At 51.2% G+C, this 26,068-nt stretch overlaps 1 protein-coding gene across 1 annotated transcript in view; it reads right to left on the reverse strand.

Annotated features, from left to right (window-relative positions):
- Window positions 1–4,772: 4,772 nt before the first annotated feature.
- ATP2A3 (ATPase sarcoplasmic/endoplasmic reticulum Ca2+ transporting 3) overlaps window positions 4,773–26,068 on the reverse strand; it is a 48,783-nt gene continuing 27,487 nt past the window's right edge. Inside the window, exons 9-21 of the mRNA XM_005525865.3 lie at window positions 22,664–22,752; window positions 20,051–20,153; window positions 19,709–19,840; window positions 18,796–18,921; window positions 17,544–17,762; window positions 16,748–17,083; window positions 16,439–16,659; window positions 15,600–15,802; window positions 15,409–15,494; window positions 14,641–14,774; window positions 14,102–14,219; window positions 13,370–13,487; window positions 4,773–9,553 (exon numbers count right to left, since the gene is read on the reverse strand). Of these exons, the coding sequence (XP_005525922.1) occupies window positions 9,534–9,553; window positions 13,370–13,487; window positions 14,102–14,219; window positions 14,641–14,774; window positions 15,409–15,494; window positions 15,600–15,802; window positions 16,439–16,659; window positions 16,748–17,083; window positions 17,544–17,762; window positions 18,796–18,921; window positions 19,709–19,840; window positions 20,051–20,153; window positions 22,664–22,752 (1,905 nt within the window). The 3' untranslated portion in view covers window positions 4,773–9,533. The remainder of the gene's footprint in view (window positions 9,554–13,369; window positions 13,488–14,101; window positions 14,220–14,640; window positions 14,775–15,408; window positions 15,495–15,599; window positions 15,803–16,438; window positions 16,660–16,747; window positions 17,084–17,543; window positions 17,763–18,795; window positions 18,922–19,708; window positions 19,841–20,050; window positions 20,154–22,663; window positions 22,753–26,068) is intronic.

Below are 26,068 nucleotides of genomic sequence, written 5' to 3' on the forward strand. Positions count from 1 at the left end.
AAGCGCAGCTCAGCGATTCGGAGCTGACCCACGGAGCAGAAGGGCACCCAGCTTGGCCTCCTCCCGTGGTAAGGCCAGACAGCTGGGGCTTGGCTCCCTCCCAGCGCTTGCACTGGGCTGGGTTGGGTGCATTTGGAAGCATTTCCAGCATTTCCTGAATGGCCCGGCCGTGAGCAGGGCCAGGCGAGCCGGGGTCACAGTGAGCGATGCTCAGCTCTGATGCAGACACTATTTAAACAAATATCACTGAGAAAGGGACAGGATTTGAAAGCGCCAGACTGAAATTTGGGGGCCAACAGCCGCAATGGGGAGCTTTGAAGGGGTTGGCTCATTGCTGGGAAAAGCACAGAGGCTGTGGATGGGGGGCCCTGTGCCCTCAGTGCATCCCCAGCTCCAGGGCAGCTCCAGGGCACAGCCCTACAGGGTGAGCTTTGTGCTGGGGAGCTCTGAGGCTCAGGAGGGAGCACTGGGGCTGTGTTTCTGGGGGAAAGAGAGGATGTTTTCCTCAGAAATCCCAGCGCCCAGCTGCTTCAGCACTCCAGGCAGGGACAGGCTCCGTGAGCTCCAGTTCATCTGCTGCCTCCTTTGGCCTCAAAGGAGACACTGGCTCTCTGCAGCCACTGAGCCTGGGTTAAAGGCCCTCTTTGCAGGAGGAAATAGTTTTGGAAGCGTGGAAAATCTTAACCTGCTGGGATAAATTTTTCCTTTCAGGAATATTCCTTTTAGCATCAACACCTCTCAAGTTCACTTGCTGAATGCTCACTGTCATATTAACCTTCTGACTCCATATATTACAGAGCTGACAACTGTGAAGTAAGTGGAACAAATCAATTATCTTTGCTAGCCAATAAGGAAAAATTAGGGGGAAAAGCAGTGGAATAATTTATCTGAATCTTTTGGGCGTACCATGAAGCCTGGGAATCAAAATCAGATGATCCCACGTTGCAAGTGACGTGATGCGATCCCAATGGCCCAGTCCTCAGCAACATGGAAAGCTGTCAGACAAGGAGCCAAAAGCAAATACAAAATGCTGATGTTAATCATACAGACTGAAGGCTGATACTGCTATTGAGTGGAGCAGACAAACCTTATAAGCTTAGATATCTGTCAGGAGAGAAGCAAATAACTTACTGTATGAAACGAGGCCTTTTAGGGAAGGCTGCTCACCCTTGCCAAGGCCATGGGGATAATGAAAATAGGACAGCTAAATTTAACAGCAAAATGACTTGTAAAAGAGTCACTTCTAACCTCCTCTCTGGTACTTAGAGTCAATAAAATGGTTATAACATGGGTTTAGCTAAAATACTTTCCATTGGGAGATAATATGCATCTGCCATTTTATAATCTCTTGGAGCCATGTTGCAGCTGGTGAGTGGAGCTGGACCCTGTCTGGAGTCATGTGGAGAGCAGAAGACTCCAGCCTAGAGCATCAACAGAACCCAAATCTTTTCCTGGGCTGATACCAGCACCCAGCATGGGCACCCACTTGGCCACAGCATCCAAATGTTTGAAAAAACACAGGCTAAACACTTGTGGGCTCACACCTCTCCCACACCCACGCCATCCCTGGGATTGCCACTCCTTAAATTACTTTATCACAGGGAATTTAGTAAGTTTGCACAGGCGTTGCTCACCTCTGTGGCCCTGCAATGGTGCCATGGTGGTGCCAGGTGGCTGCCAACACACCTCCCTGCCTCTGCCAGGTGGTTATCGAGGGACAGTGCCCTGCTTGGGCTGTTCAGTTGTTGGTTGTCCTGCCCACACAGGGCAGTCACTGGCCAGAGCTGCTGAGCTCATGGGGCTGCGATGCTTCCAGCTGTGGTGCAGACACTGGGCTGTCCTGGGGGAGGCTGGGATGTCTGTTTGCTGTGATAATAAATGCATTACTGTAACACCCAAATGAAAAGTAAAAATAGAATTAAGAGGAAGAGGTTTTTACCAGCCTGCTGTGTAAGGTGCAGCCTGTGGGGTGTCCCATGACCCTGTGCACTGATACCCACACATAGTTGGGACATTGGGGATGGTTTTATCTCAGGTTCCCACAGACACAAACTGGTACAGTGCTGTCATTACACTCACAGCCATCTCCTCTGAAAAACTTTTGTATCTCTTGGCTGCTTCCAAGCAGAGCAGACAGGAGGTGCTCGGGGTGCTCTGCCTGGAGTGATGAGGTGCAGGAACAGTAGCAGCTTGAGTTCATCTGCAGCAGGTCCTGGGCACTGAGGATGGGTTTGCCCAGGGCACAGAAAGCGCTGAACTGGACCTGACCTGAGCATCATGGAAACAAAGGACCAAGTGGGGACAACACAGGGACACAGAGAGTAGAGCTGGAAGTGTTCGAGGCCAGGTTGGATGAGACCTTGAGCAACCTGTTGTAGTGGAAGGTATCCCTGACCATGGGAGGGGGTTTGAATGAGATGATCTTTAAGGCCCCTTCCAACCCAAACCATTCTGTGATTCTATGACTCTAAAACCAGATAGAGATAAGGAAAATGAGCCCATCTAGCTCCACTATCCACAGGAGGGGAAAACGGAAGCAAAAACAGCAAATGAGGCTCTAAAGCCCTCATTTGTGTCATGTTTGTGTCTGAGATTGCAAAGACCTAGGGCCAGATTTCCCAAACACTCTCCTGGGTCAGCTGGCATTGACTGGTCCCCAGTGCCAGGCTTTGGCCTCATCCAGCATCTCCAGCTCCAGCTGGGCCAGATGCCAAGGGCATTGAGGGCTGGTGACCCTCCAGGGGAATCCCTGGCAGTGTTGTGCAGGGTTAGCACAGGAGTCCATCCATGGCTGTGAAAGGAACTTCTTCCCCCTGCCCATTAAACACATTCAGCCTGTGCTTGGAGCTGAGAGAAAAATGAAAAATCTGGTATTTTTAAGGGAGACACTTGGAAATGCAAGTGCATTCTTGCTCTGATCTGGGACAGGAAGTGCTGGAGCACAGAGAGGCTTCTGAAAACCTCTGCATGGGGCTCAAGCCCACTCACACCCAGGGAAGCACCGCTGTGGAAGGCATAAAAGCTACCAGGTATTTCCAGGCTCTCAGACACTGACGGAGGAAAAGAAAATATAAAAAGAATAGACGAAGCTCATTACACAACTCAGACTCATGCTTGGCAGCGTCTAGCACAGAACTCTGAATTTCAGCACAAAAATGTGTGGCACGCTGCAGATCCGTGGATGGGGAGGAGTAGCATGGAGGCAAGATTTAAAATATGATGGTGGGTGCAGAGGGGACCTGCTGTGGTCAAGGTTGCCAAGAAGAGTCCCTGAGAGCCGGTGGCTTTTTCCAGTAATTTTTGCTGCCACAGCCCCCTTGCCCTCACCAGTTGCTGAAGATGCTTCCACTGCACCACTGGCAATGGGGAGAGTGGAAAAAAAATTGGCAGATGAGAGCAAGCAAGGTCCTACAAAACAGCATGTTCAGTTTTCTTTCCAATTTTAACTTGTCCTTGACCTCTCTTCACTCCTTCCCAGCAAGGCTGGCTCGGCTCTCTACTTGTCCCGTGCTGCAACGCCCCAGCACAAGATGTTTTTGGTGGTACTCACCCTTCAGAAGTGGCATTTCCATCCCCAGTTGCTGTGACAACACATCTCCCTGGAAATACTTCAGCAGTATTTTTTGCTGATGCCAAAGCAAGTATGAACCTGAGATGTTGGGGGTGTCAGTGGCCCTGTGGGCATTGTGGGCTCCAGAAATGTGGATGCACATCCAACGTGGGGGCTGAACCTGTGCCATGGGATACAGGGATCCTTGGGATTTTTTTGGTAGGGTAACACCTGTTTTCTGAATGATGCCATCAAAGGACAAGCATAGCCCCAGGGGTCCAGGGGCTGGCACAACATCAGGTGGGGAATTTGGGGTGTTCTTCACCACCGTGTCTTGAGACAGCATTTCTGGTATGGGGGACTGGCTTGAGGGTCACCTCCAGCCATGGCAGTGGTGCTCCTCTTGCTCTGACATTAGTCTGCACTGGCAAAAAGGAGACCAAACAATGATCCTTTCCCAAAACCAGCATGTGCCAGGGTATCCCATGTCCCTCTTGGTAACACCCCCAGGGGTCACAAAGCTTTTGGCTTACCTTGCACACCACCTTTGTCCTGCTCACAACACTGGGAAGGAATATATGGGGCCACATCCCAGCAAAAAAGCACCAAGGGTAGATGTTGCCATGAACACAGATTTGCTCCAAAACAGGATCTGCAGCTGGATCAGGATTTTATGCTTCAAACATCACCATGGGCAGAGCTCTGGGTGATGCAGAGATGGAAACGCATGGCCCCAAGCCCTATCCCATCCCCCCAGAGGAGGCCAAGCTATTTAATTATTATTTATTTCACAATTATTTATTGTGGAGGTTAATGCAGGGCTTATTTAAACCTCCCCTCCCAGCTGGGGAAGATAAGGTGATGACTATTCTGGACACAGTCAAAATTAGCACTGTTATTTGTATTCTTGTGCCCCAAGAGTGAATTTAAAAATTCCCAACAGTCGTATTATGCCACTGTGCTCATTTTGCCTTTGTCATCCCATGCCAGGCACAAGCTCAGCTCCATTTCTAGTTTGGCTCCTCTGAAAACCCACAAGAAATCCTGATCTGGTGAGCACAACTCCTTTTACGGCTGAAGAATGCCCTCAGGCACACCCATATGGCTCCATGGGCTCCCAAATGCCCCCCAAATCAGCCACAAATGGAACAAGAAAAGCAAAAAAACAAAAAGGTAAAACAACAACAACAAAATAGACAAAAAAACCCCAAACCCAGAGTAATCCAGTAAAATTGCTTTTATTTCTGTAATTTTCTAAGTATAAAACAAATCAGCCCGATATTGTGTGAACAGAGTGGATTGTATGGATGTGACCACAAGGAGCCTTCCCACGTCTTCCCAGCACACCTGGCTATTTACAGTCAGACAAAGGACACAGTTTAGGAAGCGGTAATTTAGTGGAAAAATATCTCTCATATAATAAAATAGGAAACCTCATTTCTTTCAGTTCTTCCCCTCAGATAACACCCTCCCACCCCCCAAGATATAACAATTTACCTTTTGCTATGAAGCACAATCTCAGAGATTTCTAAGTTTGGCTGTTCAGGCATCTCATATAAAAAAATCAGCATATTCCCAGACTGAAGCCACTGAGGGCACCCGCTGGCAGTTCAGTGGTCACCCTCCTCTTGGTCCCAAGTGCCCAGCTCTCCAGGCACACACAGATTTTGGCTCATTTAATGCCCCACTCACACCAAAAGCAGAATGGCACCACAAGAACCGGTCCAGGGGGCACAATTTACCCTGTGTCTCCTCCTCACTGCAGCCCTGCGAATCCTAACCCCATCTGTGCCACACTAAATCTGCATGGGGTAAAGCCCTCTTGGGTGGCACCAAACAGCTGAGTCCCAGGCTGTCTTCCCTGACAGAAAATGCCACTGCAGAAGTGGAAGGAAAAAGAGCCCAGATGGGGCTGAATCTCTGGCATCATTTACACAAAGTGATGGCCAGGCCAGGTCCAAAAATCACAGTAAGTCTTAGGGGTTGGTAGAGGGGACTGGTGTGTTTGAGTTTCAGGAGTGATTTAATGCCAAGGTCACTGAACCCCATGAACATCTTCCACAGCCAGGGCCCCTGCACAGCTCAAATCATTATTTGATGAATTTTGGTGGAGCAGAACCCTAACTAGGAAGCAGTATTACCAACCTGATGTACAAAAGAAGGACCAAAAATTAATGCTGAGTTTTCCTATTGCTCCTCTTTCTGCCATCCACACCATGAGCAGAAACTCTGACTCAATCCCAGGTTTGATGCTCTTAAAGGAACAAAGTCCTCCAGCCCCTCCATAGAACCTGTCCCCCCCTACTGCCCTGTCCAGTGCCTGGTGGTGCCATCCAGCCTTGGCTGAGCAGAGCATCACCAGAAACACACACACACGGAATGTTCACAGTGCCAAAACCCCAAACACACAAGCACAAACCTCATCCAGACCTGGGCCACATGACACAAACGAAATGCAGCATGCAGCACTTGGCTCTTTGTCCTTTTCCAATGTGCCTCCCCGTGGGATCACACACCACAGGGGGAAGAGCTCATCCAACAACTGGTCACAATGACACAATATCCCAAAACAGTACAAAGGACTTTCCACAGCTGATCCCCCTGGTGCTTGCCCCAGGAACACAGGACCTTCCCCTCCCACCTTGGCTGTACCCCAGCACGGTGCTTGGACCCTGAGGAAGGAGTATAAAGTGCTCATGGATAATCCCATGCTGCCATCCAGCACATCCTATGCCCTGCATCTTGTGGAGGATCTGTCACAGCAGCCCACCAATGCTAAAGGTCTTGCTGGAAAGACCTGAGTTTTATTTATAGACTTAGAATATGCCAGGCAGCACCATCAAAATAAAACTAAAAAGGAAATAATTCCTAACCTCTGTTGCCAAGAAAAGCAAGGATCCCAGAGGTTTGGCCCTAAGCTGCTTTTTAAAAAAAGCTTTAGGGCAAAACAGCCACCCAGTGTCCATCTCCCTTGTATTGCACTGTCAGATGCCTTGGTAAGACACAAGAGCCTATCCCAAAGTGATGATCTTGGCTCTGGGATCTCCAAGTTTACATAAGAACATGTTCCAGCCTGTAAAAGCTCCCAGCACACTGCTGCTGGCACACATGCAATAAATAACTACTCTGTGATTTATCCTGACCTTTCACTGAAGAATAAAGGAAAAAAATACTTACATCTATGGATATTTTTCTACTGCATTAAGATGTTTGAAGTATAAGCCCCTGTAATCGAAAGTATGGAGTGAAACCTTTACTCCAAGTAATGAAAGGATGGGGGGAGAGACGAGAGACATGGTCACCCATTCAGAAGGGGAAATGGGGACGTGTCAAAATGGTCCCTCCAAGCAAGGGGGCCACCTGCTCCAGGCAACTCTAGTGAAGATTAGCTGGACTATTTTCTAGGTAGATCTGAAGCCTCACAATAGAAATAAAACGCAATTTGCTGCTGCTGGAAAGAAGAAGCTGGGACACAGCTCTGGTTTGTTGCCCATGATGGCTCAGGGTTTGCTAACTCACAATTGTGACCCAATGCTTGAACAGACTGACACTGCCTGGGCTTTTACACAAGAAACTTCTCCACACCACACATATTTGGGTTAAATTAATAATCCTCTATCCGACATCAAGTCCAGGGAAAACAGTGTAACTCAGGTGGTGGATGGACCAAGCAGGTTCCTGTAGGCACAAGGGAACAAGGCCACCACATCCCACGGAGATGCCACTGGGCAGCTGAAAGCCCTGGTGGACCCTCCAAACAGGGCTGGGATGCTTTGAATGCAGTCTAGCCTCTGAATCCAGCCCAAATTCTCCGAAACTGGTTGTTAGCCTCAGAGAAACAGAGAAGCTGCTTCCTCTGATGACACTGAGCTGGAACTGGACTAAATTCCCACTGGTTGTTTTTCTGCACAGAGCGATGGAGATGGACTCAATCATCTCGGATGTCTTTCCCACCTTAAACAATACTTTACTTCTGTGACCTGTACTAAAACAAGGTGAAATCCACCCTTTTGAGGAAGGGCAAATCACATGTCTACAGCATTAGTCTTACTGAAGCCTTATTTTGAAGGCTTATACAGTACCTGGGTCATGTCCTGGTCCTCTACACCAGGGTGGGTCTCATCCATGGTGAAAATCTTTGAAGAGGAATTGGTTATCCCATGGGATCAACTGATTAAATCATTTAGACAGAACACATTTGAAAAATAAAACTTCTTCAAGACAAAGTATAATAAGATTTTAAAAAATCAGCAACAATCTTCTAACCACAGAGTATCTATAAAGATCTTTTTTAAGAGCTCCATATTAAAATTCCTTGAATACATTATATATTAAATACAGTAACAACATTTCATGCAAGGTTTTCTGTACAATAAATCAGCTCAGTAGTATAACAATTCTGTACATTCCCATTGGTCTGGGGGCTCTGCTCATCTTCAATGCTGGTGATGGAGAAAAGAAAGGAGGGATGATATTTGGCACCTACTGTATGGAAGGAGAAATGCTCTTGCCCAGATGATACAGAAAAACACTGGAAGCTTCTAAGAGGCAAAAAGTAGAAGAGAAAACCCAACAGCAAAGGAGCAAATGCTATCCCAGACCCTGGCTCTAGTGCTGTTGCTGGAATGTAAGAGAAAGATACAGGCTCTGGCTAACTAAATATCATCAGGATGGATCCTAAGGACCATGAGGAAAACAGGAGGGAGGATTTGGAGAGCTGGAGAAGAAACTGACCACTATCAGCTTCTCAGCTGATGCATCTCAATGGAGAAAGATAAATTTAATGGATCCCAAAATCCATTCCTGATCTACAAACCCTCACTGAAGCCTGTCTCACTCCTGCTGTGGAAAAATCCCCAGAGGGCAAGATAAAGTTGGTGCCTTACAAAAAGGGATGCCACAACAAACACCACTCACAGAGAAAGACCACATTATGTACAAGGATACATTCATTCCCATCTTGATCCCTTGGCAAGGATGCCCTGTTCAAGTCAGTGATGTTCTCCAAAGCAGAGCGCATGAAGTCATGGATGTGCTCCTAAACACTTAGGCTCTACTCCTGCTAGGGAAATAGTTTAAAATTCACTGAGGAAAGAAAGTGTGACCAGGAAGGAGTGGTGGACATGAGGAATGCAAAGTGGGCATCCCCTTGCTTTTCTTTACATGGCTGCCCCTAGAAGGAGAAGAACTGCCTTATATAGTGCAGATGGGATCTAGCAAGATTCCAGATGGAGAACAGACAAGACTTCATAGTGCTCAGGCTGGATGAGCCTGAGAAGGTGCTGGGCTTTCCATAATGCAGGGATCAAACAGAACAGTGTGATAAATAGGGAGAACTTCATCTTCCACCATATGCACCTGACCTCGACATATAAACACACGTCCATGAGATTCACACCAGTGTTGAACACACTCTGAAGCTATGCCCAGCTGCTGCAGCCACTGGAGCAGAGCACAGCAGCAGCAGCAACACTGTGGTCATCATCAAGGCTCAACAATCCCAACACACAGCCCCCCTCTCCTCTCTCCCTGCCCTCACTCACTGCCAAGCCCTTCCCAGCCCCTGAAGCTGCCTTGTGCATCCCATCCCACTGAGGGATCTGGCCTCAAATCCCAACTTCCTGCCTTAATCTCTCAGGAAGGCCGCCTTGCCCGTGCTCACTCACTCAGGGTGAAAATTGGAAAGAGGGTCTCAAATTTGGCAAGAACAAATCCCAAGGAACCACATTACAATGATTCAGATCCACACAGCTCCATCCCCAAACTCTACGCCAGCTGTCCAGTAATTGCACTCATATGTACAGGAAAAAGAAAGCTACAGAACAAAACAAAATCAGTATTTTTTTCTTTTCAACGATTCACCCGCATTTGTCTGATAGTCGGACACATGCATGTCCTGCTGGCTTTAGCGATGGTCATGCAAGACTTCAGTCCGAGTTACAAGTTAGGGATCCTCTGGTTCGGAGTGTCGCCCTCGTGTCATTCATTTCTTGTCCTCCTCTCCTGAAATAAAGGGCAAAAAAAGAGAAGGAAAAGTATTGGTGAGGGTTCAAAAGCAAACCAGCTCTGTGTTTTTGTTACCAAGAGCGGTTGCTCCTGGGTTGATCCCAGAAGGAACCTGGGATCCTGACTGCAGCTGTGGCAGCTCAGGCTGCATGAGGAGGAGGAGGATGCCGCTCCCTGGGCGAGGAAGGTCTCTGCAAGAGTTAGGAAAAGGGATGAGGTGGAGCCATGTGGGAAGGCGAGTAGGCAGGATCCCTCCTTACTGCTCCTAATGAGGCATTATGCAGGGAAAAGCAGTGGCTCAGAGAGAAGGAAGCTCACTGCATCCTCCCACCCACCCCAGAGCCTCAGCCCTGCTGCAGCCAGACACAGATACTGCTCCATGGGCTGACACCACTTACACACACCCATAAACACCTCCAAAACAATGAGCAAGGACCAACCTACTCATCACAGCCACTGTCCCAGGGCTGCCCTCCTACCTTCTCCCTCCCTCCAGATGGATGAGGTTGAACATGGAAGGTAACAAGCAACACATGGCCTGTAGAAAAGCGATGGTATCCAGCTTGAACTCCATGTGAGCAGCCTCCAAATCCCTGCCAGAACTTACAGCAACTTGATCCCAAATTTTCAAGCAGTTGACAGGAGTGTCCCTGATCCCTGAGGCAGCAGCTGCCCTCCAGCCTCGTAGCTTGGCCTGCCCAGAACAGATTTTTTTCCTTGAAAAAACCCCACTCAGAAGCAGCACTTGCTAAGGAGAGTTAGAAAAATCCCTTATCGTGAATCTTTTGACTGTATTTCTCTATCTTTCATCACTGCACACATCACGAAATACATCTCACTGGGGAACGCTGTTCCTGTGCTCTTGATAAATACGGGTCCTGCCCGGGGTTACCCGCGAGGCTCCGCGCCTGCTGCCAGCCCTGGTGCCGACAAGCTTTCAGGGGAATTAATAAATAACAGGCAAGAGAGAGGGAAAAGGCTTTTTTGCAACTTCTGCCAAATTTTTTTTCCAGTGCTGGCTGCAGAGCCCAGCCCTTGTGTCCTGGGATAAAATGGTTTGCTGTGATGGCAGCATCCCTCTGGATGACACTGCAGGCTTTGGTGTAAAGCAGGGATGCTGGCAACTGCACTTATTAAATATCATTGCAATAATCAAAATTAATCTCCTCCCCATTGCAGCAGCATCTTTTCCCTCTCCAGCAGCTCTACAGTCCCCACCTGGTGACACACCAGTGGTAATTTGCCAACCATGGCACTTCCCCTAAACACATCCCTCCGTGGTTGTGCAAACAGGGAGGAGGATGCCATGGCATGTGGCAGGCAGGGACAGGAAGGGGACATGGCTGCAGTGTTTATCCACAGTGGGTGCCCTTTGAAAAGTTGCTCTCAGGTCTCTAAAGTAACACAATCCTGGCATGGAGCGAGTCAGGTGCTTCCATGAGCCCTGCAACCAGCCAAGGGTCCAGCTCCCACACATGCAGGTCCCTGAATGTCGGTGTCCGTCTGTCCTTCCCTCACACTGGTGACAGGAGCAGGGGGGATGCAGGACCTGTTTGCAGGGATGATGGGATGGTCATGGTCTCTCAGGATGCTGCTTCACACCAGGGGTGTCACAGTCCTTCAGCACTTGCAAACCAGCAGCTGAACAATGTGAGCTCAGCTTCTCCAAGGTCTGCTCTCCCCTGGACAGCTGAGGCTTTTGGGGAGGTTTTTCCTTACTGCTTTTGACTTTCCTCAACAGATTCCTGTAAAAGGTGCTGCTGGAGAGGTGCAGGCTCCCTCTGCCAGCCCAGATCACTTCCTTCACCAAGGGAAACACTGCAGCCCTTGTAGCTCTGAAAACTCCACATCTCCCCCTTCACAGCAAGGCACCCTGAGCTTCAGCCAAGACCTCGGACCCCAGGAGAAAATAAAATGGGAAATTGTCCCCCCATCCCTTTGCAATATCAGGGCAGCAACACTGGCAGCTTCCCTCTGCTCTTCCGTTTCTAAAGCACGACACACGGACACGTATGAGAAAACAGGAGAGGGGGGAAATAAAAACAAAAAGCAAGGTAGCAGAGCTGTAAAATCCTGTGTGGACATTCCAGCACTGGAAGGTGCAGCACTGCTCTCCTGCAGAGCATCCCACAGCTCAAGGGAATACTTGGCCCATGGGGACACATTCCTCTGCCAGCACCCAGCCAAGGTAGCTCCACGCACAGATTACCCTACAAGGGCAGACCACGGCTGCAGGCGCTTGCTCCCAGCTCTGCTGTGCCAGGGAGAAGGGATGCCTGCCTCCTCTGCAGGGAACACGGGCAGCTGCAGCAGCTCCTGTGCTCCTGGGGGAGTTTCAGGGGTTCCTTCATACCCAGGTGCAGGTGCATGGGGAAAAATGAGGGTGAACAGATCCTTTTTGCTGTATGCTGGAGGGTTTTTCGTGATGGGACATGGTCCCTGCAAATTCTGGGCTGTCTCAGATGCAGAGTTCTGTCTGCCCCTGGCAGGGAGTGTGACACACTTGTCACTGCACTGCCACCTCTGCCAGCCAGGTAGAGGATGCTGAAGCCTAAAGCTGATGGCAGCTTTGCAGAGAAGTGGCCAAAACTCCCTCGGTGGTGATGTCCAGCCAAAGGAGCAACCTCACCTGCACATCAGCTGCAGAGGCAGGAGACTGCAGGGCACTGTACCGGGGAGGGAACAGGGACCCGGTGGGGACAGGAACAGGATGGGGTGGCCACCATCTTCCACCTCCTGCAAAATGGACCCCAGGGGTTGTGTCCTCACTGGGCACAAGGACAAACAGCTGCCTAAATGCTGATCTGCCACAAAAGATACCAGGTCAGTTCCTGGGGTCATTATTACAGGGTGAAGGGAAAAAGAGGGGTTTGCTATGACACAGGTTGCTTAAGGGGTGAAAATTTGGTTTGAGCAAGGTGATGGTGTGGAAGGACATCCAGTCCTCAGCCAGATTGTTCCTCTGCCCCCAGAGCTTTCCTGAGAAAGGACAGTGCCCTTCCTGCCCTTCTTCTCCCTGCTATCACTGTCAGGACAAACTCACCCCAAGAAATAAAGAATAAATCCTGTTTTCTGGAGAGGGGCCACCCCTGTGGCAGGCACAGCATTGCTCAGCAGCCCTGGGAAAACCTGTGGGCTTAACTCAGTGCTGAGGTATCCCCCAGTGCAACATCTTTTGCAAGAAATGAAAGGAAAGATGATATCATCTCTTTGGAGGGCTGCCCAAAGACATGCTGTGATTTACAGCATGGAGCCCAGGAGCACATGGGAACTGCTGCTTCAGTGTCACAGGAGCTGCTTCTCCTCCTGTTGTGCCAAGGGCTGCATCCTGAGAGGTGCTGGCCAAGGGAAACCCCATTAAAACCAGTTTATAAGGTGTTCAGCTCCTAACTGATCTTAGCATAGAGGCTGCCAACACAAAATAAAGGATGGACAGAGAGGGATGGAAATCTGAGAGGAAAAATAAAGGGTTCCTGTTACAAATCAGTGTTTGATTTGTTTTGCTTTATAAGCAAAGGGATCCAGTTCCTGGAGGTTTGAGAGGAGTTGAATTAACAACCTGTGGCAGATTTATCTAATGCTCCAAAGGGAGCATTTCAGGCAGACGTAATTACCAACTGCTCTGCCAGGCGTGGCACCAGAAAGGAAGGGAGTAGGAGAAAAAGCCCCTTTGCACAGCAAAGGTGGGTGAACATGCAGGTGCAGACATGACACGAGCAGAGGAGGTGAGCCAGGGCTCCACAAAGCCACCAGGAACCCCAAGCAAAGTGCCATGGAGCCACCCTAACCCAGAGTGGTGCAGACCATGCTCACCATCCAGGTGGTTGCGGGAAAGGTACTTGAGTCCTTCGTCCAGCAGGATCACAGGCAGGGAGATCTTCATCACAACCACCCACTGTGGCCAGCTCAGGGGGGTCACCTGGAAGATGAGCTGTGGGGTGGAAAGGATTGGACATGTCAACAGGGAAGCAGGTGGAATGTTTTGTTGTTTTAAGGACTGCACTGTTGTATGGCAAAGGTTGAGAGAGGGTCATCCCAGGTATAAAGAGGGAGGATCCAGACAGCCCAAACTGCAGGATTTCAAGGTCTGTCATGATCCAAGGTGGCTCTTGGACAAGATGAGTGAAAAAGGATGTTCTTCACCTCTCCGGCAAATGGGGAAAGTGAGGCACAAGGTAGGACTGCGTGTTTATGTACTCAGGTGCTTAGCAGGTGACAAGGGACAATGCAACCACCTGGGTACAAAAATACACTTCATCTTAAGCACCTTTGGCATCCCTAACCTTGAAAAGGAAGGAGACAACTCCTGAAGGGCTGAACCACCTTCTGGAGAGATCTAGAGCCTTTGCATTGCCCATAGGGAGAGCTTCTGACTCATTGCTCGTGGGGCAGAATGACTCCTATTTTCTGTGCTGGTTTGATCATGGGCCCTGCTCTTGAGAGAACCTTCTGGGAACAACCATCCCAGAGGTTTCCAGACCCAAAGATTGCTCCAGGGATATCCCTGTCCACAGAAGGCACAGGGAGCTGACAGGGGGCACTCACAGGCATGGGCTTGACATAAAGGATGAGGAAGTGCAGAGCCATGGACATGATGATGGCCCCCAGCAGCCAGATGTTGAGCCACGGTGGCATCCGCAGCAGCGACTGGTTCTCAGAGACACTGTGAAAGTGAGGGGACAACGTTAGCTCCAGAAACCTCCCCGCATCTGCCTGTGCTGGGAATTCCATTTCCCTCCAAACGTGCAAGGCCATATGCTATATCCCTTCTTTCCCAGGCTGTTCATCTTCAGGCCTTGCTGCAAACTGGATGTGGATGGCCAATACAACCAGCAACGCATGGATTAGGGCTGATCATTAATGACCAAATCACTAACGAATCCAGATCCAGTCCTTCCTTCACTGCTCTCACCCACAGCACACTGCCTGGGAGGAATTTATGGAAAACCCAGTGGTCCCCTGTGAGGATGCTCTGAAGAGCTCTGCTGAGCCAAGGCAAAGCCCTCAGCCCACCCACAGATGCTCAAAGAGACCCTGCACAAAACCAGTCATGCACAAAGAGAGCAGCCCTGTGGCCACCACACCTGTTCAGAGCATTGCACATTTCGATTGTCACCAGCACAGACAGAGCCATCGTCGTTGGGTATCGCGACTCGAAGATCTCACAGTCAATTCCTTCAAAGATGGGGTTGTCCTCAGTGCACCTCATGAAGTTCCTCTGTCAGCACAGGAAACTGCTGGTAAATACATGGCAGAGCAGCAGGAAAGGCAGGAGAGAGGAGGAAGAGCCAACTGGTTGGGGGGCACTTGATGAACTGGGCTGCTGTTAAATATCCCACAGTTCAGAGTAACCAATAAACTGCCTCCAGTGACCCAGCTTCTCCTGGGGCTGGGCTTTAGGTGTATGGCTGGACAGCGGCTTTGAGGCTCCCAGGTGCAGTTAGGAAGGACTTTGAGCACACACGTGTCTCCTTCAGAAATCCATCTTGCATTGCACATGCCATTGGGGTGTGACAGCACCTGCTTTCCCCCTACCCTGCAGTTTTCACATCAGCTACAGTAATGTAATGTGAGAACAGATCCCTTCCAACATGGGATGAGGCACAGAAGCTACTTTCAGCTTTTCTGAATCTTTCTCAATCTGAAACTTTCACTACCATGCTGGTGGCTGTCAGAAGCAAGGCTGGAAACAGCCTGAGGGAGAGAATTTGCTTCTGTTTTGAATTACTGTCTTCTCCACTAAGAATTTGGGAATGCTACAACCAAGGAAAGGTAGACAAAAGACCCCAACACGTGAATGCATGCCCTCACCCATCCACTCCAGCTGTCAGCCTGCTCCCCTCCTGACTCACCAGCTGATGGAAGGAGACCTGCGGTCCCTCGGCGTCGTACAGGAACCACCAGGTCGCTGCACCCACTGTGGCCAGCCCCACGTACACTGTGGCCAAGAGAGACACCCTTACCCCAGCACCCAGAGAGGGGTCCCTGGCCCAGGACACCCCAGGCACATCCTAACAGTGCCCACCCCACGGGGAGCACTCACCTCCAACAGCCAGGTAGCGGAAGAAGAGCCAGCCACTGATGAGGGGCTCCTTGGGGTTGCGGGGCTGCTTGTCCATGATGTCCAGGTCGGGGGGGTTGAAGCCCAGAGCGGTGGCTGGCAGCCCATCTGTCACCAGGTTCACCCACAGCAGCTGCACAGGGATGAGGGCCTCGGGCAGGCCCAGGATGGCTGTCAGGAAGATACTGCAGGGAAAAAACAAGAGATATAAAATCAGACAAGCTCTGGGAAGCCAAGGTTCTGTGTCATGCAAGGGGGAGAGAGCATCTGTATCCAAAGCCCCAGACTGAATACTCAGCCAAAGTTCTGCAGATGAACCCACAGCCCCTGATAAGGAACCTGAAGCCTAGCACTGAATTTTGCAGCTAAAGTTTGTTTCTATTGATATTAAAATTTGTTTTGCAATTGTAACCCAACTATTGACGTCCCCGCGGCCACAAAGGTTCCCATTCCCAGCACAAACACTCATGCTGAAATGTAGGGGAAAAGGATGCCCAAGTGATCCCAAGGTTGTGCTGATGTTGCTGAGGTTTGGGAGAGATGGGCAGGGATGGCTGTGACTGGGTGACAACAGCCTGTGCACAAATATCTGCACCCAGATCAGGCACTCACGTGGGCTTAAATAGGCAATACTTTAACAGAACATGTCCTGCAGGGTGGCACCAAAAAAACAAAACTCCCTGCCCCTGGGGAACGAGTCATGGTGCCTGGGATTACCAGTTTGGGCACCACATGCTGCTGACTGCAGGTGACCTGTCCCAGGGGATGCGTCCCCCCACTGCTGCTCCCGCAGCACGGTACCCGGTGTGGGAGGCTCTCACCAAACGACCTCCCCGACGTTGGAGGAGATGAGATAGCGGATGAACTGCTTCATGTTGCTGTAGATGGCTCTGCCCTCCTCCACGGCCGACACGATGGTGGAGAAGTTGTCGTCAGAGAGCACCATCTCAGCGGCTGACTTGGCAACGGCCGTGCCCGACCCCATGGCGATGCCAATCTCTGCCTTCTTCAGGGCCGGAGCGTCATTGACGCCATCGCCTGTCTGCACCGAGCCGTGGTTAAGCGTGCAAGGGATTGAGCGAGGTGGGGAGGAGGGGACAGGGGGTGGCAGGGTGTCCCCGAGGGCTCACCATGGCCGTGATCTCGTTGAAGGACTGGAGGTACTCGACGATGCGGGATTTGTGCGCCGGCTCCACGCGGGCGAAGCAGCGGGCTTCCCGGCACGCCTGGCGCTGTGCCTCAGGGGACAGCTCATCGAACTCCCGGCCCGTGTAGGCCTTGCCAGACACGTCCTCGGTCTCGGAGAAGATGCTGATCCGGCGGCAGATGGCCACTGCCGTGCCCTTGTTGTCACCAGTGATCATGATGACGCGGATGCCGGCCTTGCGGCACATCTCGATGGACGAGGTGACCTCTTTGCGGGGAGGGTCCAGCATCCCCACACAGCCCACAAAGGTCAGGTTGTTCTGGGTGGAAGGAACACACCCCAGCCCCACATTAACCCCTTGGGATGCATTCACTTCCTCCCCTGCTGTGAAACCATCTTGGGCTTCACAGGGATTTTCCCCGGGAAGAAATGTTCAAGAGGTTTCCGTACCAGCTGCCCCATGGGTGCACTCTACAGCCCCAATCCAATGGGATGCTCCCATTCCCTCTGCTCTCCCTCACGTTTTCTCTTTGCTCCCCTCCTCCCCATGCCTCACAACGATCTCCAAGGCCCTCTCAGCAGTCACTCCACAGGAAAACCTGCTCAGTGAGACGGGACTTGTTATCCTTCAAATCAGCCCCCGAGGTTTGCAGAGGAGATGAGCCATTACACTGCCCACAGAGAAACCAGAGGGAAAATACTTCTGGGACAGCTGGGACTATATGGGGAAACTTTGGGAATAAGGAAGAAAGCTCCTGGCCAAAGCTCTGGTGCCGTACCTCATAGTGGACGAAGGCAGCGGAGTCGTGCAGCTGCATGCTCTCCCTGCGGACAGGCGAGTCGTGGGTGGCCAGGGCCAGGCAGCGCAGGGTGTCAATGCCCATGCCCCAGTCCCGGATCCTGCCCAGGATCTTGTCCCTCACCGGGGCCGTCAGCGGGACCTTGGCAGTGCCCACGCGGACGTGGGTGCAGCGCTCGATGACGCTTTCGGGGGCACCCTGCGGAGGAGCGGAGGGCTCAGGGGCTGCAGTAAAGCTGGAGGACGGGCGTCTCTTGCCAGCACCGCAGGAAGTGTCAGAGGGAGGGAAGCAGCCAAGTTTGGGCAAAATCTCCCCAAAATTCCAGCACGCATCCCAGCCCTGCGGCACTAGATGGCAGCCTCCGACCGAGCACACCGGGATCACACCCCGGAGCACGAACCCGCAGCAGGTCACCAAGAGCAGGACCTGCAGGAGAGCCTGACTCCTGCAAAACCTACACATCCAACCGAGATACTCCACCCCAGAGATCCCTGCTCTGACCTGCAGGGCATGAGGGCTGTAAATCTGTGCAGAGAAAAACGTGGCATACTCAACAGATGCTTGTGATGCCTTTGCAGTTCAGGAAAACACGTCCTTTACTATCCCAGCATCTCACCCCAGCCCTTCTGACCTTACAAGGGACCATGACATTGCTCTTTAATATAAAACTTGCAATCCTTCTGTTGCACCTCTTAAAAAGCTCGCCCAGGGCCACAGATCCAGAGGCTTCAGAGGGTCTGGAGGACAGAGTTCACCTACCCAGATAATTTCCCAATGGGAACAACAATATCCAAATCTTCTCAGAGTCAGCGGGGAGAAATTCCACCGCATCTCTTCTCTTGGGAAGAAAATGCCCTATGAAACACTGTTTTATTTCTGGTTACAGTGGAAAACTGGACATCATCCTTTGGGCATTACTGGCATCCGGAGGGTCCAAGCCTTTAATGAAGGCAAGTGCCCAAATTTTGCACGAGGGCAGCTCTCCTTTGCCCCAGCACCAGCACCACACTCAGCACCTTTTCCTCCCACTAAATCATCTCTTTTTTCCCTGATCCATATGGCAAAGACTCACCTCCTCCCTGACCCCACCAGCCTACCTGCTGGAACCTGGATCCCCAGGCAGCCAGAGTGTGAGAGGAACTGCAGAGCATCATCACTGCCCTGTGCAGCAAGGGCCAGGTGCTGCTGGCTGTGCAGGGGGAGATGAACCCTGCAGGTGCTTTGCCCCTACCTTGACAAACATCTTGCTGCCCGTGGAGTTGCTGCCAGGCCCGGTGGGAGTGCAGTACACAGACATGGACTTGCGGTCCCGGGAGAACTCGAGGGTGCACTCCTTCCTCATCAGCTGCTTGATCACCTGCAGGAGGAGCACTGGGCTGAGCCAGGACATGCCAGGGATGCTGGTGCTCTCCACCTCGGCTGACAGCCCTGCTGAGCCCCCTGCATGGGAGGAGAACGGCAGCCACAGGAGCCAGGAAAGATGGGACAGGGCTAAAAGTTTACAAGCTTTCTGTATCAGAAAGGAGTCAGGAGATTTATTACAACCTGCACAGATCTATCTGGGGAAAAAATGCTGGAACAGAGAGCCCTCTGAGCAAGTAGAGACACTGTGAGATCTAAAGTGGAGGAAATACAGACCCAAAATAAAGTGTATTTTCATCCAGGAGGACAGGGAGACACTGGAATAGGGAAATAGCCAGCACAAGATATTTTCATGTCAAAAATAGATGTTACCAAGGAGCAAGTGTCACTGGGGCAGGCAAAGCCCTGGGGAATAGGGTTTGGTTCATGCTGGAGGGCATGAGAGCTTAAAGATAACTCCAAACTTCCTCATCTGCAACCAGAGCTCCAGCTATCACTCAGAGGGTCTCTCCTGCCTGAGCAGGGACTGGACTGAGCTGGAGCCTCAGGAATCACCTGCTCCAAAGCTCCCTGTACGTTTGTCCTCAAGGCCCTGGCATCAGTCCCTCAGAGCCATTGTTCCAAAAACTGCTCACCATGAGAGCCTGGAAACCACATCCTTGTGCCAAATCAGTCCCTTAGATCATTGTAAGTGTTTATTGCCCAAAGATTAGACATCCTAAATCCCTCCTCTCCCTCCCATCCCCCAGTGCTGTAGCTCACAGGAGCTTTTCCCCACTCACTGAATTGCAGGCATTGGCTCTCTCCACCTTGGAGAGTTTGCTGAGGTCCGTGTTGAAGACGTTCATCTTCTCCACCAGGCACGTCAGGGCTGTTTCAGTGGCTTCCCCCACCTTCTCATAGACTTTTTTGGACTAGAGGGCAGAAAAAAAGAGCTTAAGCCTTAGAGCGCATCCTCCACGTGCTGCTGCCCCCAAGGATGCTGTCACCCACCACAGCAGAGCATCCCCTTGAGATGAGCCGACGCCAGGGAAGGGGATCCCAAGGGACAAACTCTACTGGCTTTACCCTGAAGCACAGCAAGAGCATCCCCCCACCCAGCCCTGGCCCTGGTGCCCCCACACCTCATTGTAGTCCAGCGAGGAGTCATTGCAGAGGGCACAGATGGTGGCCAGCTCCACCAGCCCGTCGTACTGCCCGCACTGCACCGGCTGCTCGTCCTTCAGGCTGCGGGCAGAAAACAACCCCAACACCCTTACACCAGCTCACACCTCCAAATACAGTTTGCTCACCTGAAGATCCCTTCTAGAGGGGTACACAGCCTATATATCACTCTTGTAAAAGTGGAAGCAAAAGCCCAGTTAAAGCCCCAGGGCTGGCAATAAATCCTCAGGTTCAGATTTTGTACTTTATTAAACGGGGCAGGACTAAATTGCAAATAAAATATCACAGGAGGCAAATAAATTCTGGAAGTGGCCCAGAATAAGAGGGGTTGCAGAGAAATTCAAAAGAGCAGGCAGGGATTGCTCATAAGCTGATGATGAAGGTGATGGACCAGAAAAGGGGCAAAGAAATTCACGTTAGCATCCACCCCCTCAGGGGTTTCCATTTGCTTTTAATCCAGAGGAGCAGTGGAATCAGCAGCAAGTCCCTTCTCCTCCCTGTGATGCTCTTCACACTCCATAGGGAACCCAAGGGAGCATTTAGGAGCAGCAGAGAGCTTTAATAGCTGCACTGCTGTGAGTGCTTCCAAGCATGTGGTGAACTGTGATCTTTGCTTCCTAAATAGCAGCTCTTTGCTACGGAAAGGAGCAGCCCTGAACACTCCAGGCAAGCCAGATGCTTCTCCTCGCCTGGTGGTAGGAATGGTAGCAGTGGTTTTGAGGGAAATAAAAAATGATCCTGGTTCCAGCAGAGGTAACTGCAGGTTAGAGCTGTATAAACCCAGCCGGTCATCTGCTGGCTGGAAAAATAATTTGTCAGGCATTTACTAGGATCAGCTTATTCCACTGTTGGTTCCCAATGGAAAGAACATTTTGGAGCCGTTGTTACAGCTCAGGAGCGGAAAACACGGAGCAGCCAAGAAAATCTGAAAAATCTGTTTGCTGAGGGAGATGAAGCCGTACTGGGCTGTGAGTGGGAAGGGAGATCCACTGCTCCTGCCCAGAGATGCTGCCTGGCCCTGGGCTCACAGGAAGGGACAGTGGGTGGAGGAAAAAAGCTGTGGACACACCGGGCATGGCTTTTGCAGCGTGTGATCCCTTGGATATTGCTGGGGAGGGATGGGAGTTACAACCCCATCATCAGCAGTCCCTGCATGGAGCCAGGTGAGATCCACGTGCTGGGAAAGCCAAAGTGAAGGTGCTGTGTGAGCAAACCCAAGGTCCAGCATGAAATATCCCCCTGCCAAGGACAGGTTAAAGCAAACAAGCATTTCAGTCCCACCAGCCCTTGGGGAAGGGAGAGTTCTCTCTGTGACACCTCAGCAAGCCCACACACCCCTCTAGATGCACAATACGGGCACAGGGCTAAAGCAAAACTCAAGAGCAACACAAATTGTTGCAGACCAACACAGTGGCCCTGAATGCAGCCCCCACAGGACAGGGGACACTGAGCTTCAGAGGTTGGCAGGCACAAGTTCAGCCCCCTGGTCCTCCTCAATTTTAATTGAAATGCACTGATTGACACCAGCTTATGACTTGGCTCAGTTTTTAATGGAGATTCCTAGCCAAGGATCAAATTGGCTCTATAAATATTCATGAAATTAAGTCTGTGGCTGAGATGAGTTACAGCTGCTCCACGGATGAGCAGAAGGGACCATGGTGACAAATGTGTCTGGGATCACTGAGCAAAGCAAAGGGGAGCAGAGAGTGCTCCCACCACCAGCTGAGCTTCTCACCTGCCTTCTTCCCAGACTTTGCCACACTGGGGGCCACCACCTCCTCCCAAAGGAACAGGAATAAATAAATACAACAGCAGAAAACCCTGTGTGTGTGATAACACTTCAGAGAAAAGCCCCCAGCTTCCACTCCCTGCCCTCAGCTGCAGCTCTGCAAAGCCCTGAGGCACACCCTGCCATCAGCAGGATCGTGCCCTGGGCACTCCAGCCACGGGAGCCATCCCTGCTGTGCACACTGGGCTCAGGGAACACTTTCCTTGTGGGGTTTCAGCTCTTTGCAAGTCCCCTTGACCATTGCTGCTGGCTCCTAGACAAGCTGCACTCTGCTCGGGGCAGGGGCAAGTCACTGGTCAGAACCCAAACTGTGCAGGCTCCAGAAATATGGAGAGTCATCACTTCCTGCAAAAAGCCTTAATCATCACCACTCCTACATTTGTCATCTTCTCTGGTTCACAGGTGGGCTTGTTTTATTGGGATTGCTAACAAAGGGAGAGCCAGGCGTGTGGAAGCCCCTTTGCTGAGTAGTGGGAAGGCAGAGCCAGGGTGAGCACCACCCAAATTAAGTGGGGCAGGAGCTGGATGTGAGGGACAGCGAAACAACTGCCCTGCTCCCCATGAAGAGCAGAGTACAGTCAATCACCCAACACTTGCAAGCCCAGCGTGGCCAAAAGACAGTGCCCAGCGGGTATCCCCACGGGCAGGACTGCAAATCACCTCGGAAAACCCTCCTTCCACCCCCAGCCGTGGCCATGAACCCGACCCTCCCGTCTTCCCCCAGCTGAGCTGCCAGCCCAGGGCCACCCTGTGTCCCTGTGAAGGGGAGGGGACCCTCACTCACATCTGTCCCTCAGGGGCGTAGGTGGAGCCGGTGATGTTGAACTCGTGCAGGCTGCACTGGGTGCCCTCCACCTTCTCCATGATGAACATCTGCCAGGAGGAGAGGTGGAAACAGAGCATTAGGCAGCAAATTATTGGTACAGCCCTCGTGCCCAGCCTGGAAACCCACCAGCTGGCTCAGGCCCATCCCTGCTCAGCCAATCCTGGCTGTCCCCAAATCCTTCCAGCTCTCCTCTGCCTTTTTCATGTTTGCCTCCTCCAGTTCTTTCTTTTCCCTAGGAGAGGAGAGGCACAGAGCTCCTAAGAAGGTGCCTGTGTTTTTCTTGGAGCAGAAGGGTCAAGGTTTCCACTCCTGCCCTGGAAAGCCTCTGCAGGGCAGGATCTGAGCAGCTGCCCCTGCCACCCCTTCCCAGCCAGCTCTCAGCCACCAGCCTTGTGCCTTCCTGGGATCACAGCTCAGCTCACCAGTAAAACCCCAGTGAGCCATAAAAGTCCCCCACACTCTATTTTTAGTGATTTCTGCCTTTCAAAATGCTTCCAGTTTCTCTTTTGCTGCTATCTTGAGACAAATCCCTCAAACTCTAAAATAAAACTAAAATTCCTCTCTCCCCAAGCTCTCCAAGACCCCATCCAGCACAGCCCACCTTTGAGGGCAGCATCCCCTGGGAACAAGAGCAGGGCCTGACCCCAGCCAAGGAGACAGTTCAGAGATGCTCGTTTCTGCTTCTCGTTATTTATGACCCACACTGAAGCCAAAAAGCAACACAATAAATAAGTAAATAAGTAAGTAAATAAATAAAACTGGTTTGGCAAATGCATTTCCCTGGCTGCAGGGAGAAGCCAGGATTTAGTTTGGCTGCAGGGAAGTGCTGCTCTCCTCAGCTCCATGAACTTGTTGAGTGTCTCCAGAAAGCAGGTGCAGGGAAAACTGTCCCACTCCAACCTGTCTCAAAAGAATTGTTTTTTCTCTATTTCTTTTCCTCTGATTATTTGAGTTGCTCCCCAGGAGAGGGAAGCAACAGATGCTGGAGAAATCAGCAGGCATCACTCAGCTCCAGAGATGAAACAGCTCTGGTTACCACCCACTTCTCTGCCTTCCACGTTTCCTCTGGCAACAATTCTCCCTATTTTACAGGTTTAGGCAAATCAAAGGAGCAGGTTCAAAGCACACATCTCCTGTGTGGGTAATTCTGAGCCCAAAACAACCTCGCTGTGGCTTCCCAGCTATTTGCAGGTATCCTGTTCATTGGGTTAATGCCCTCAGCTCCTTTCCCAAGGCCCCTCATGAAGGCCCCTCATGAAGGCCCCTCAGCATCCCTGAAAGGTTTGGAAGGAAATAACGAGCCAAAGTGCTGCAGAGGAGGTGTCTCAGGTAGTCTGGAGGCACTGGGCTCCCCTGGCAGTGGGTGTAAACTCAATAAGAGCAAAACCACATCCTATTTCCTTTGGTAAAACGCCCCCAGAGATGACAGACCCAGAACCTGTGCTGAGGCACCCAGTCTGAGACAACAACAAAAGGAACCTTTGAGGGCTAAGCACCTGTCGTCTTTTTTTGAGACATCCAATGCTATCAGCCTTCCAGAGATCCAGAATCTCCTGGCCTCTTCAGAAAATGGACTCCTGGAACACCAACCAGACTAATTTAAAAAAGCTGAAAGCACCCACCCCAGCCACTGATGGGTTTGCCTGATAGGGGCCTGTTTGTTTTCAAATGCTCAATGGCTACAAAACAATTATTACTTTCACAATAGCGTCTTTCTTATTAAAAAAGGGAAAAGGGAAATAAAAAAAAACCACCCAAAACATTCCAAGCTCTTTATTTTTCCAACCCTTTAAAAAAAAAAAAAAAAAAAGGTGCTACACAACCCACAGCAACCAGGGGTTATATCAAATTTCCTGCTGCTCCCAGCTTGCGTGACTGGCCGAGCATGGGGGCAGCCAGGGCAGCACAGAGGTTTCCATGTGATCAGAGCATCACAGAATGGTTTGGGTTGGAAGGGACATTAAAGCTCATCTCATCCCACCCCCTGCCCATGGCAGGGACACCTTCCACCATCCAAGCTGGCCTTGGGCATTTCCAGGGATCCAGGGGCAGCCACAGCTGCTCTGGGCACCCTGTGCCACAGCCTGCCCACCCTCACAGGGAACAATTTCCTCCTCATATCTAATCTGAATCTCTTCTCCTTCCGTGTGAGGCCATTGCCCCTTGTCCTGTTGCTCCAGGCCCTTGTCCAAAGTCCCTCTCCAGCTCTCTTGGAGCCCCTGGAGGCACTGGACAGGGCTCTAGGGTCTTCCTGGAGCCTTCTCTTCTCCAGGCTGAGCAGCCCAGCTCTCAGCCTGTCGATGTTTTGGCAGATTTCCAGGCTGAGAAGTGGGCAGGTTTGTGGGCAGTGGAAAGAGTCCAGAGGAAATAGCAGCAGTGTCTTAAGCAATTAAGAGCAGAACTGAAGTTTCCATCACAAAAAATAATATAGAAAAAGTCAGGAGCAATAGAAGGAGGTGGGAATGCTGCATGGGTGCAGCTCAGCTGTGGGGTCTAAGGGGGCTGCCTAAGAGTGCTGCTCTCTGGGTCCCTTCCAGCACCCTACTCCCAGCCCACATCTCTGCTTTGGGCTTTGATTTTCAAATGCCACCTTCCTGTAAAATCAAGGTAGGGTGCATGAAAGGATGCTGCAAGTTTTAGGAGAGTGATTTAAATATGTGAGAGCAGAGAGGGATAAATATGTGAGATGCTTCCATGTCCCTTCTCCTCCTGCCAGGCTCCCACTGCTCCACGATTATTTCATGGTTGGGAGGAGGCTGCTGCTGGTTCCTCCATGCCCTGGGCTGGGGGAGATGGTGATCTCAGAGACTCCCAGCAGTGACACAAACCACAGATTTACTCTGATTTACTAAGTGGGTTTGTGGCTTTCTTACCGTAACCTTGGGTGGACTTGAGGTCAGAACAAAAGTACCAAAATCTGGGCCATCCTGGGTGGACAAAGTCCTCAGCAGAAAGCATCTCATTTTGGGTGGCTTTGGGGGACACAGATTCACCCCTGCTGACCACCTGAGGCCCAGAGACACAGCACAGCTCTTGAAACCCAGCTGAGGGTTCGACACCAGACCTGAAACCCTTCAAGAGTCACTTCACAGCTCAGGAGACCTGATGCCAGCAGTGAGACAGTGAGCAGGTCCTGCTCAGCAGCAGGCCCTGCAGCCCAGTTAATGGGCAAGTTAATGAAATCACACTCAATTAATACATTTCCCAGGTTATTGATAGGGATTTCTGGCTCTTCACCCCCATGGCTGAGTGTTTGGCACAGGAGCGTGTCCCGGACACGCCAACAGCAGCCCAGCACAAATATTTACCCACCTGCCACTCACAGGGCCCTGGCAGCCCCGTCCTGCCCACGTCAGCACGGGA

Source organism: Pseudopodoces humilis, chromosome 23, assembly GCF_049639895.1.
Source record: "Pseudopodoces humilis isolate 2021_Gansu_Grassland_sample_001 chromosome 23, ASM4963989v1, whole genome shotgun sequence".
Lineage (NCBI taxonomy): Eukaryota > Metazoa > Chordata > Aves > Passeriformes > Paridae > Pseudopodoces > Pseudopodoces humilis.